The 14,303-nt window shown below is 38.5% G+C and overlaps 1 protein-coding gene across 5 annotated transcripts in view; it reads right to left on the reverse strand.

Moving 5' to 3' along the window:
- neo1b (neogenin 1b) overlaps window positions 1-14,303 on the reverse strand; it is a 256,016-nt gene that overhangs the window by 110,648 nt on the left and 131,065 nt on the right. For 4 of the 5 annotated variants that reach the window (XM_067437193.1, XM_067437191.1, XM_067437195.1 and 1 more), the window contains exons 8-11: window positions 11,118-11,340; window positions 9,015-9,169; window positions 3,255-3,403; window positions 873-1,011 (exon numbers count right to left, since the gene is read on the reverse strand). In XM_067437193.1, coding sequence (XP_067293294.1) covers window positions 873-1,011; window positions 3,255-3,403; window positions 9,015-9,169; window positions 11,118-11,340 — 666 coding nt within the window. The remainder of the gene's footprint in view (window positions 1-872; window positions 1,012-3,254; window positions 3,404-9,014; window positions 9,170-11,117; window positions 11,341-14,303) is intronic. The other variant, XM_067437192.1, reaches the window with a different exon arrangement.

Raw genomic sequence — 14,303 nt, forward strand, 5'->3', positions numbered from 1 at the left:
GAGAAAATGTAATAAGACAATTTCAGAGGTGTAAATTTGAACATGTTTATTTTAATTTCCATAAATTCCATATGGCTCGATTAATCCTGTAATATATGTATAGTACAGGACTTTTTTTTTGACATTGCCAACCTGTAAATTCATTTGAGAGCAAGTAATAAACACAAAAAAAGGATTGTTTAAAGTTGCGTATTGTGCCTTTTTCCTTTACCACTATTTGTTTAATAATTTTAATGGAACCGGAATCGGAACCGGAATCGTTAGGCGGAATCGGAACCGGAACCGGAAAATTTCTCACGATTCCCAACCCTACACATCATTAAGTGTCACATAATAAAGAAATGAATATTTTTTAATAAATTAAATTAATTTTAATGTTTTATTAAAATGTAAACAAACATATCAATAAAATATTCAACTATCAGATTGGGCTTTATTAACAGATAATTGATAACTATAACAAAAAAAAACTAAACAAATAACTGAATCAGATTAACTGGACTTTATATAGCTGAGAAAACAGACACGGGTGTTCTCTGGGTCGTTTCAGTCGAGTAAGCCGTAATACCAAATAGCTTCACTCAACCAATGGAAAACATTTGCCTTCCTGAATGCTAATTGTTTTGCGTTAAGCAATCATGTTAGCATGTCACTTTGCAGTATTTTGACGAGTCTTGTGACAACGCTGACACAAAAACATGCTCATGAATACAAAGATCAATTCACTGACAAATCAGCGTGAATGTCAAATCTTCATCTAAGGAGCGGAGGCACTTTTATGAGCCAGTCAAGGCAGAGAGAGAAAAATCAAAGGAAAAGGGAAGTCAAGAGGTTCAAAGTAACGTTTAAACGCCAGGCTTCCTGAAGCTCACCGTCAGACAGCGTTCGGACTGAGACGTCCTCGGTGGAGACGCCAGGGCCGTGTTTGTTGTACGCCACCACCCTGAAACTGTACTCTGTGAACTTCTTGAGCCCTGTCATGGTGTAGGACAGACCCGTGACGTCCATGTCCTGCAGAACAAAAACACAAACAACATTAATTACTAAATCTGCACTTTTTACTCTAGTATTTTAGGCTTCGTCTACATTAACCCAGATAGATTAATCCGGAGTTTTCGTTTCAAAACACTCTCCGTCCACACTAACGTTTTCCAAAAGTTTCTCATTCACACTGAAACATCGGTAAACACCAAATTTAACTCACTGCATATGCGTAGAACCTCATAAAAGCTGACTGAGACGATACAGACGTCAAAGTTATCATGCAATACTTCTGGCAGGATCATTTTATTTAGCAAAATAAATATCTCCACATTCACTGATGTGTCCGGGTCACACTCGGTCAACCATTATGTTTGGTCTAAAACGCAACTCCATCCGTGTTTTGCCACAGGTCAGCAAATGCAAGTAATTTTCTGTCCTCCTTGCAGGGCTCTGATATGAAGTGTGCAAAGTAATGTATTTTAGCAACTGTGTGGACGTGGATAGCACATAACGGGCACAATAGCGGTATAAAGGTACAATATGCGTCACATGACTAAGCATTCGTCATCGTTTTCAAATACCTCTGTCTTCACTGTCCACACTACGACGCGAAGACGTGTTTTCAAATTCATCCGCTTTAAAGAGCATTTTAAAAAAGCTACATTTTTGTTGACTTAAAACGCGGCCTCAGTGTGGACAGAAGGCCAAAAACGGAGAGAAAAAGATGCGTTTTCAAATGAAAACGTATTAGTGTGGACATGGCCTTAGAGTCTCCTGGCATGAAATAAGGCACAGTTTTAATGACCTGACTGATAGACTAAAACAGTTTCTGCTTCTGTTTCTTTTAAACTATGTAATTAACCCCTGATATGCTCACCCACCATCTTTGTGTGTGAAAACTACAGATGTATTTCACACTGCCTTTACAAAAAAGTGCTGTGTTGCTTGGTTCCACAAATAAATAAAAATTGCATTTAAAAAACCCAACCCAAATATGTAAAAAACAAAGTATTGTCATAATGTTAAAAAACCTACCTAAATATGTAAAAAAGAAAAACAAAGTATTAATATAGTAAATGTAAAAAAACAACATAATAAATGAGTAAAAAATACATTACTTTAAGTTTGCAAAAACGTGTAAAAATGGTACTGCAATAGCACATGTACAAAATAAACTAATATAAAAAACTGCATTAACATAGTAAACTAAAATTGGTATTACAATAGTAAATGTTCGTAGTATATCCATGGTATCGAAGCAAACAAAATCATGGTATTACTAGGCCTGTCATGATAACAAAATTTGCTGGACGATAAATTGGCCAAGAAATTATTGCGATAAACGATAATATTGTCGTTCTGTGACCAGTTTCATCTAAAATAATGATAATTGCATAAAAATGCAGATACACCTTTTCAACGATCAATAAACCTTTATTTCTAAAGCCTATTTAACACTTAAAATGGAAAACATTTTAAATATCCACAACAAATGAATAAAACAACCAAAAACAATAAAAGCAATGGGTCTGTTTACCAAAAACGCACATGAATAAATACCAAAAATACCAATTAATAAAATGGATGAAAACTGCAACAGATGATTGTGTTTTAGGTGTGTATTAGGGGTGGCACAGTTCACAACCCACGGTTCGGCTCGTATCGCGGTCTTAGGGTCACGGTTTTTGGTTCTGTACGTATTGCTATCTCTACAGGAACTTATGTGCCTTTTTAACACACAAAGATTGAACTGAAGAATTAACACTTCACACTTATTAACACTACACTTCAGTGTAGCTTTAAGCCTTGTTTATACTCAACGCTCCGCACGAGCGCTAGAGTGCGTGAGGCAAAAATAACGTCAATGCAGAGTTCGCGAGAGCATATTTCGCTTGGCGGTGTGCACATACATTTTTTTAAACTTGCGTGCGGCTCCGCAACCTAAGAAGCACGAGTTCCTGGCAAATCTGGCCGAGCATTACGTCTCATTACGCCATGTCTGCGCATCGAGTTTAAAAACCTCCTCAAATGGACGAGGCGCGCAGTCAGAGAGAGACGAGAAAACAAACAAGCATCGCGGCCGGAAAAATTATTGAGCTTATTTTTTATAATTGTGCGATTAATTGATTTATTTATCACGACAGTCCAAAGTATTACTATGTTAACGTAAAAAAAAACTATGAAATGATCATGGTAAATCTTAGTTAGCGTGTGATTCATCAGGTCAGGTCACATGCACTGATATGTGAATGTGATCATGAAGACTTCACCTGCTCCGAGTCTTGTCCCTTCTCACTGTAGAAGAGTTTGAAGGTCTGAATATCCCCGTTTCCGGTGATCGGCCTCTCCCAGCTCAGAGCGACTGAGGCGGCGCCGACAGAGACCACCTGCAGATTCGGGGCCGGACCCGGTACCTGAACTGAGAGATGGAAGAAACTTTACAAGAGGAAGTTCAGCTCAAAAAACAGATACAAATCTGCACAAATCTGACGCTTGTATGAAAACAAAACCCCTAAAGTTAGTATTCCTTGGTTTTTATAAAGTTTTAGGAGAAGCAGAAGGCGTGTTTGTCTGAACTTCAGCTGTAAGTGCATGTTTGAAAACACAAAGGACCACTGAAGTAATTTCTTCACAGTGTCTTCCACTACTTACAGTTCTACTTGAAGCTTCTTTTTTCTTTTGTTTGACACTTTTTTTCCCGCTTTTGCTAACTTCAACAGCACATAGTGACAAAAGACGACACGTCTCAACCCACCGCAGCTGGATACTTTAAATAATGACAATATCACATGGTAAAAGAAGACTATTCTGCCGAGAAAGCGGCATCAGAATCCCACTGAGGATATTTCGACACATCAAACCAGTGAAATGCATTGTGGTCCACGTGTGGGATGCAAAGGAAACGGAGGAGTTCTGACCTAGAAAGAGAAAATTGTGTTGCCTTAATTCGTTTTGTCCGTAAAAGTCAAACGGGAAGTGAAGGAAGTCCACAGAAAAACAAATGCTTTCTACAACTTTATCTGCACATTCAAAGTACTTTACATGTGACGGGTTGTTACTATGAAAAAATAAATCATAAAAATGTCTGCTTTTATTTGATCAAAAATACAGTAAAAACTGTGAAATATTATTACAATTTTAAATAACTGTTTTCTGTGTGTATATATTTTGTAAAGTGTAATTTATTCCTGATTAAAGCTGAAATTATCATTACTCCAGTCTTCAGTGTCACATGATCCTTCAGAAATCACTCTCATATGAGGATGAGATACATTTATGATTATTATCAATGTTGAAAATCCTATTTATATAAAAACAAAGTTTTTTTTCAGGATTCTTTGATGAATAGAACGTTTAAAAGGACAGTATTTATCTGAAATAAGAGTAGTGGTGAATAAAATGATTAAAGGAGTACTTCAGCGCAGGGAAGATTAATCTGTATTTAAACTGGGTCATTAATGTGGTAGAAATGTGAAATTATTTTTTTATTTGGTGCTTTGTAGACTGTGAAAAAACAGAAAATGTATTTTTGTCTCATGGGGATGAAAGACTACAATTCCCAGAATGCTTCGCTGCCCCACGAGGCCATTCGCAAAGCCACCGTTACTGGATTACTGAATCACTGATTACTCTTGCCACCGCGTCCGCGTTCATTTTCATAAAATCAGTTCAGTTAGAGAACAGACAATACAATTAAAAACTGAACGTGTCTGTTCAGTATGTGATTTAGCCCCTGAGGGAGTCACACAGTCCAAACGCTGCAGGAGTCAGATATTTTGACAGTTATGGATGAGCTCGTGATGAGAGCTGAGGTAAACGCGTCCACGGCATAGATTCACAGCGCATGTTCAGTCTGGCTCGTTTTCAGTTCATGCCTTTGAAAGCTTAACTTTCATAGGAATTAGTTTGTGAAGTTGAAAGACTTTCTTTGCTCAGCCGGCCGCACCGTTTAAACATGAATGCCTGAGGCTGCGAGCTGAGTGCTGTGAGTGTGATCTCTATCCCCTACGCGCGAGTTGAAAACCTGCGGAAATGGCTCCCTCTGCTGGCTGTAGTCTTTAGCCTCTGGCCAACAATTCCTCCAATGGCGCAAATTGACGATATTTGCGTCATGGGAGGATTTTTTCCAGAAATAAAACGCATAAATCTCTCGTCTCAGGGGCATATGAGGGGGGAAGCACAATCATTTGAATATACTCCACTTCTACTGATACAAAGCCATATGCTAATTGCTGAAGTAACCCTTTAATTTCCATTTTAAAAAATTATACTGACACCAAACCTTTGAACAGTGGTGTATTTGCGAAAGGTATATTAACAAGAAGCAAAAAATGCAAGTTGGCAATGAATCCATCAGAAATGGACTGGAGCTTGGATTGGATTTTTTTTTTTTTTTTGACAGGCAATTTTAATGGAATAATAGTATTTTAACTTGTGTTTTTGATCATTAAGAACATGGGAAATCATGCACATTAAGACAAAAAAGAACAAGGTCAGCGTGTTGCAAGGGGTTATGGTTAATTTTAGCATATATTGACAAACTAAACAATGCACCATCGATGCACCTTTGGCCTACTTTTTGATAGGGATGCACGATATATCGGCCACCATATCGGTATCGGCCAAAACATGTTCATTAATGTTATAATTATCGACCCGATAAGAAAATGTGTCCGATATATTAAAGCCCGGGAAAAATAATGTATTTTTCCTTCAGCTAAGACACTTAAGATGTGCACTGTTCATCATGATGGCTTTGACTTGCTTGAAATATGATTGAAATCACTCCAAAAAGGAAAATAAAGTTAAGTGCAACACAAGTCTGTCATATACGCTACATAAAATTATAATGAGAACATCATTACTGTCTGCTTGAGTCATGGCTTTAATGGTGAGTCTTTTGTTTTTATAATCAGGCTCTCAAAAATTATATAAAAATTTGTATTTACACTACTGGTCAAAAGTTTTAGAACGGTAAGATTTTTTAATGTTTTTAAAGAAGACTCTTCTGCTCACCAAGGTTGCATTTATGTTATTAGAAATACAAAAACGCTGTAATATTGTGAAGCAGTCTTCAGTGTCACATGATCCTTCAGAAATCATTCTCATATGAGGATTTTATGCTCAAGAAACATGATTATTATCAGTGTTGAAATAGTCGTGTAAACAATTTTTTTTTACGATTCTTTGATGAATAGAAAGTTCAAAAGAACAGCATTTATCTGAAATACATATCAAGCTTTTGTAACATTGTACTACCATATTTTTTTATTTTAAAATAATATTTTTATATTTCACAATATTACAGGTTTTTTTGTATTTCTAATAACATAAATGCAGCCTTGATGAGCAGAAGACACTTCTTTGAAAACATTAAAAAATCTTACTGTTCTAAAATCAGCCAATATATCGGTCATCTAGCCTAGAAATCTAGAAAAACCCTAGTGGCAGCCAATTTAATCTGCCCGCCAGTGTCGTCTAGCAACTCTCAATACCCTTCTGAGCTGTATTCCCCTAACTCTTGCTGGGCCAATCACATCGTGTATAGAGTCGGCGGGCGGGGCCATAATGACGACGGCCGAGTTGCGTTTGCGTGCTTCTAGTAAACACAGAAACTGGCGAACGGCGGTCTTTCGAATCAGCTTTGACCGCGACTCTGGAAGACTTTGAGTTAAGCTTTTCTCTGAGAAAAGAACAAAGAGCGGCACTGAAGTCATTCTTAAAAAGGGAAGATGTGTTCAGAGTTTAGCTGACTGGATACGTCGAATGTTTAATCTATCAACAAGATCTGTTTCACCTTTGTTGCTCTGGTTGGTTGTAGCGCTATCCTATCGCGTGCAGAGGGAGTTTGAAGGACAACTGTTTATCCCGCCCCTCGGATTGAGCTGTCAATGGTGAGTTTCCAGACCAAACATCTTGATGTGGGTCTGGCTTGTCAGACTATCGGTCATCGGCTTCCAAATATAAATGATTAATTGGTTATAGTAATGGCCAAAATTTTTATATCGGTTCATCTCTACTATTTAATTCTGGACACACAATGCTGATCTCGCATACTAGATATATGACCCTGGACCACAAAACCATAAGGGTCAATTTTATTGAAATTGAGATTTATACATCATATGAAAACTGAATAAATAAGCTTTCCATTGATGTGTGGTTTGCATGATTATGGTTGATGAATGATACAAGTATGTAGGACAATTTTTTTCCGAGATACAATTGTTTGAAATTTAAATATTGAGAAAATCGCCATTAAATTTTTCCAAATGAAGTCCTTGAAGCAATGAATACAACTAAAAATACATGTTTAATATATTTACGGTAAGAAATTTACAAAATATCTTCAGGAAATGAAATCTTTACTTAAAGGGGTACTTCAGCGCTGGGAAGATGAATCTGTATTTAAACTGGGTCATCAATGTAGTAGAAATGTGAAATTATTTTTGAATTTGGTGCCTTCTAGACTGAGAAAAGACAGAAAATGTATTTTTGTTCCATGGGGATGAAAGACTACAATTCCCAGAATGCTTCGCTGCCCTGTGCCATTCCCAACGCCACCAACTTGATTACAGTGACTGAGTTGTTGGAGAAGACACTACAATTAAAAACTGAACGTGTGTGTTCAATATAATGAGTGAGTCGCCGCGCGAGTATCACAGCACTGAGCACTAAATGCACGAGTGATGAGAGCTGAGGTAATCCCGACTACACTCGCGGCATACATTCACAACGCGAGTTCAGTCTGGCGCTTTTCAGTTCATGCCTTTACAAGCTTAACTTTCATAGAAATTAATTTGAGAAGTTAAAAGACTTACATTTTACACCATAGCTCCGTTTAAATGAGTGCCTGTAGCTGTGGGCTGAGCTCTCCCTGCAAGCTGACTGTTATCTCCCATCCCCCATGCGCGGATTCAAAACATGCGGAAATGGCTCCCTCTGCTGGCTGTAGTCTTTAGCCTTTGGACAAACATTCCTGCTATGATGCAAAAATCGTCAATTTGCATCATAGGAGGAATTTTTCCAGAAATAAAATGCATAAATCTCTTGTCTCAGGGAGATATGAGGGGGGAAAGCACAATAATTTGAATATACTCCAGGGTTTCTACTGATACAAAGCCATATGCTAATCGCTGAAGTAACCCTTTAATATCCTAATGATTTGTGGCATAAAAGAAAAATAGATAATTCTGACCCATACAAAGTTGTATTGTTGGCTATTGCCACAGATTTTGTGCTATTGGTTGTTTGCTCCAGGGTCACATACGTTAGATATCATACAAGCCGGGATGCAGTTTCTCAGTTTTTCCTCTTGTCTGTATCTGTTGGCGTTTTCACCCGACCGTGGCCACCCACCAGGAGCAACAGTCTCCTTTCATCCCATGAGATCAGCTCTGACGGCATCCTTCCTGACAGCTCCGACCATACCCGCATCCCTGAGCTCTCGTCTCATTAATACTACTCCCTGTATCCATGAAAACTATCCTGACAGATGCTGCCCGATGTGTACATTTCCACACTCATTCAGGAGACCCAGCTTGTACGCCAAAGTTCAGACAGAAAGAGCCTGTTTGTGAAGAAACCTCAAGACAAGCAGCACTCCCCAGATCAACTCCTTCCTGTAAACAAGCCGGCGGTAGGTTTGGACACAGACAAACAGGACTAGTGTGGTCGTCCGAGAGGTGTCGAAAGTGAAACCTCAGACCTGGCTAGTGGTCAAACAAGTGTGTAAATGTTGATCCTGAATGATTGGAATCATTTGCAGCAGACTTTAAAGCTTAGTTCATTTATTTCACTATCCTCCTCTAAGAATTTAATTTGGTCAATGATTCAAGCCCGCTGTACTTGCTTTTAGTTATTTGGTGTGTTTTATATGTTATGTTTATCGCTGTATTTTTGTATTAATTTTATGTTTTATACCTGCTTCTTATGCTGCCTCTTGGCCAGGTTGTCATTGTAAATGAGAACCTGTTCTCAACTGACTTACCTGGTTAAATAAAGTAAATAAATGTGTGTTGGTGTTTTACCCTCCAGCTGGGTGGCCACGGTGAGCGGGGCAGAACTCTCGCCTGGGCCGTTAGCGTTGGACGCGACCACCCGAAATGTGTATTTGGTGTCGGGTGCGAGGTTCTGAATGGTGACCTGCATCTCTCCCGGTCCGCTGGTGTTCTCCACACGCTCCCTGTGAGCGAAACAACAGTAATATGAGATTTGATCTCTATTTCTAGGACTGAGACATGCTAGTCAAACTACGTGAACACAGGTTTCTAGTTTGATTTTATGTCACCGTGTTTCGAAATGAGTCAGAATGCAATTAATCTTCTTCTACAGAAACAGTTTGAACACTATCTTGCTAAACAAAATTATATATATGATCATATCTAACTGTTTATAGTATAGATTGGTAGTACCCTTCGCACTATGGTTTGGTTGCATACTGCTTATTTTGCCTAATCTAGTAGTATATCCGTGTTTTGTTCAGAAAATTCTCATTCTCCACACACAATATACTTGAGTACATACTGAGGATACACCTCATCAAATATTTAGATAAGTGGTCGATCGATGTTTTTAATGACCAATTCTTACAATTCTACCTTCTATACCCCCAAATCCTAGTGCATATAGCAGAATAAGTATATATAGTATGCTATTCCAAATATTAGCCCAGTGTTACAATTTGCATTTCCTGTTGCTGTTCCTTTAAAGGTGCACTATGCATCTGCTAGAGGTCGCCTATTCAAAACAAAGCCGTAGTTTGATGACGGCAAGTTTGAGTGCAGAATCTTGTGACATTGGTCTTCACCTCTCATCCAGTGGAAAAGAATGATTTATTATTATGTGATTATTAACGTTACTGTAGTGTGAAGCAGAGCAGGGCTGCAGGAGTGTTGAGGAGCTGAGCAAGGCCGCTGGAGTGATTGATACACAAACACGCCTCGCGATCAGTGGGACTTTTATTATGACACAGTCACTGGCACCATTTACGCTTTTCCGGTCATGAGTGTGAGGTAACGCAGCTCTGTTTATCATATTAGATATATTTAAAGGGGTACTTCAGCGCTGGGAAGATGAATCCGTATTTAAACTGGGTCATCAATGTAGTAAAAATGTGAAATTTTTGAATTTGGTGCCTTCTAGACTTGTATTTTTGTCTCATGGGGATGAAAGACTACAATTCCCAGAATGCTTCGCTGCCCTGTGAGGCCATTCCCAAAGCCACCAACCTGATTACTGTGACGGAGTTGGAGAAGACACTACAATTAAAAACTGAACGTGTGTGTTCAATATAATGAGTGAGTCGCCGCGCGAGTATCACAGCACTGAGCACTAACTGCAGGAGTGATGAGAGCTGAGGTAATCGCGACTACACTCGCGGCATACATTCACAACGCAAGTTCAGTCTGGCGCGTTTCAGTTCATGCCTTTGCAAGCTTAACTTTCATAGAAATTTATTTGAGAAGTTAAAAGACTTACATTGCTCACCATAGCTCCGTTTAAATGAGAGCTGAGCTGTGAGTGTGATCTCACATTCCTCATTTGTGGGTTCAAAACATGCGGAAATGGCTCCCTCTGCTGGCTGTAGTCTTTAGCCTTTGGCCAAACATTCCTCCTATGATGCAAATATCGTCAATTTGCGCCATAGGAGGAATTTTTCCAGAAATAAAACGCATAAATCTCTCGTCTCAGGGGGGTGTGAGGGCGGAAGCACAATCATTTGAATATACTCCACTTCTACTGATACAAAGCCATATGCTAAACGCTGAAGTGACCCTTTAAGTGTGTTTAAAATGATGTTCTGACGATACTCTGTGCGTGCGTTCGTTCAGCGGCTGCTGTGACACGTTCACACTGCTAAGAGTAAAGCGCTTCTGCAGAATAAAACCGAAACCAAGAGTAACTCAGATATGATGCAATTGCCAGGCAACTCCCTTAGATGTCCTGGTTCTTGGTTAAAATAGCAATTTTCTCACAATTTACAAATAGTTGGAAACATTTGGGATATTGTAAGAACTCAACCGAACAAAATATATAACACTGACCTAGTGGTTTTTGGATATTTTACTGCAAAAATACTACATAGTGCACCTTTAACAGCCTGCAGACATGTACAACTTAGCATATTTAACCTGTTAGTGCCGTCCAGACTGTAGAACACAGAGTAGGTGATGTTTTCCCCGTTCGGCTCGGCCGGAAGACGCCACGTCAGTTTGATGAACCGGGTGGAGACCAGAGACGCCACAACATCACGCGGGGCGGAGGGGGGCGGGCCGTTGCGCTCGGACGGGCTGGACGCTACATGGTCAGTAGTGGCATCGGTCAATGAAGGGACAGTAGAAGGAAGGGCAACGTCTTGGAGGATGATTGTGATGGGAGAGGCAACAAGGGGGTAAAAAGGGGGTAAATTATAGATAAAGAGTTCAGGGGGGAGGGAGGGCGAGAAAAAAAAGGAAGAAAAAGAAAAAAAAGAACATAAAATAATTGACGTAAATGAAAAGACAACTACAATGACTTGGAAATTAAAAGGAAACAGCAAGTTTACTATGAAACAGAGCAGGAGATGGAGGCTCGACGGCAGGCTAAACATGCAGCCACGACATGTTACGAACACTGAGGGGAAGGCATATCATTAACATTCATATCAGTGAGCACAATGTTAATTACACTTTCACATCTGTCCCTGCAATTAAAACACACTGATGACAACATCTGAAGCTGCTAAAAATACCATGTTCTGCAAAAGGGTCGCAGATGCAAATCAGAGGAATCTGGAGGTGATGTGCAGGATTATTTACAGCAAAAGAATAAAAATCGACCTACCTACCTACATCTATTCATCCTATCTATCTATATTCATCCATCTACATCCATCCATCCATATTATCTGTTTACATATTCATCCATATTATCTCTTTACATATTCATCCATATTATCTATTTACATATTCATCCATATTATGTATAGATATCCATCCATATAATCTATAGATATCCATCCATCCATCCATCAACATTATCTATATCCATCCATCCATTCAAACTATATATATTAATCCATCCATCCATCTTATCTATAGATATCCATCCATCCAAAATATATATATATCTATCCATCCATCCATTCAAACTATATATATTAATCCATCCATCTATCTTATCAATAGATATCCATCTATTCAAAATGTAGATGTCCATCCATCCATCCTATCTATAAATAATGCATCCTATATAGATATCATCCATCCAAATATATTTTTGATTATTACTCTTAATATTAAATTTATATAATTTTAAATATTCTTTAAAAAAAATTAACTCCTGGGGATGAGTCTTGCTTTAAGGAACTCCAACCTACAATCACAAAGACATTAGCAAGGGCTAATCGGCTCTAAGAGGAAGTGGTGATTGGAAAATGATTCTTGTGAAACTGAAGGAAGGCTTGTTTGCAGGACGATTGCGATTAAACCAGCCCAGTGTACCAATGAGGAGAACCCTTCAAGAAACATAACTGGATGTAAATATGAGAATAGAGTAGAACTAAAGCGAATAGAGCACAATGAAAGTTCATCCCCTCACAGCTTGTGTCTGGGCATCACCCTCAGAGGTGTGAGTGACACCCTTTCAGCGCCCGAATAAACCTGCTCGAGGGACAGTGGGACGGCGAGGGCGCGAGTGGGCGAGGTGTCTGTCAGCCTGCCGCGTCTGGCAGAAAAACGGGCATCGGAGACCAGCTGGAGCCGGTGCAGAGCCAAACTGGGCACTGCCGCCCACCGAATGGAGCTTACTGCTCATATCCTGACTCAGCATGAGTACAGATAGACAGATGTGGGAAAGATAAGACAAATATCATGAATGACCCCTGATGATGAAAACAATGGCAGCATGAGACTTCAAAGAATAACTGCAACTTTATGATTTTATCCCGCTGCATTAATATCTTTATTTATTTAACACCCTAATGAAAAACTAATCTCAAATCTCCTCGCTTCTCCGTCAGGGCTTCACAGCTGGGGGGAACCGCTCACACTGCCCTTCAAAGGGAAGATCTTAAGTCAGGAAATGACATCAAGCAAAGAAGGAACCCTGGGATATTATTATTGTTATTAGATATGCACCAAAAATGCATTATGAAATAAAAAAAGAAATAGAAATCGAAGGCAGACCCGAGGGTGTGGATTCAATCGAATTAGGATCAAAACTGGATGCCGGGAAACTTTTGGTTTTGAAGTTCTGTACCTCTCATTGGGTATGCATGGCTGAGCGCTACAGCTAAACATTACATCTCTATATTTCCAGCCGTTTGATATAGAGCACACTGTTTATGTGTCTGCTCTGAAATTACTTAAAAGAAGCCAAAATAGATTCATAATGTTTAATTAAAAAGAAATAAAACTGTAAGATTTTATATATATATATATATATATATATATATATATATATATATATATATATATATATATATATATATATATATATATATATATATATATATTTATAGGCACTAATATAAAACCACAAAGTAATAAACAGCAATATTAACTTGCATATACTATATATATATATATATATATATATATATATATATATATATATATATATACATATACATAATTGTGTGTATATAAATATACACACAATTAGACATTTATCGCCACCTACAGGCAGTTTAAGTTTCTTATTTGGAGTATCATGTCATATATATACACCACATGGTGATGGCCGTTAAAGCCATCAAATTAGTTTTTTTTCTAAAGCTACTTTTTTTTTATATGTCTATTTGATGCTTTTCTCATTTAACACAATAATGACTTTAATCTTTTGGGGGTAATTTCTCAGCCAAATTTGATGTGCGAATAATTAGATTAAAATGTTTCATCACTTAAAAGACACAAACAATATGTGTATTGCAAATACTCAATATATCGTTCTGCCCTAATAAAGGCATTTGATTTTAAATCTAAAAGCCAAAACACACAGTGTCAGGACTGCAGCAAATCATTCCTGGAAATTGCCGGAAAGAAAATATGGATAGGAAATGAGAGAGGTGAGGAAGATAAAAGAGGCGAAGGACTGATGTGATGGCTGAAGTTGATGTAAAAATGGCATTAAAGTGTTTCCTCTGAAGATGAAATGGCGTCGTGCACAAAGAGGCTGGCACTACAAAGGTTACAACCCGACACACTCGTCTCACTTCCAGAGGAAAACTCTCCGAGCCTTGATCTTCAGCGCTCTAAATGCGTCTGCTTATGGAGATGAAAGCACGGGACGATTTTACCAGAATGTTTCCTTAGTGCAGTTTGACTTCAGCCAGGAAC

This window comes from Pseudorasbora parva, chromosome 25 (assembly GCF_024679245.1).
Source record: "Pseudorasbora parva isolate DD20220531a chromosome 25, ASM2467924v1, whole genome shotgun sequence".
Classification (NCBI taxonomy): Eukaryota; Metazoa; Chordata; class Actinopteri; order Cypriniformes; family Gobionidae; genus Pseudorasbora; species Pseudorasbora parva.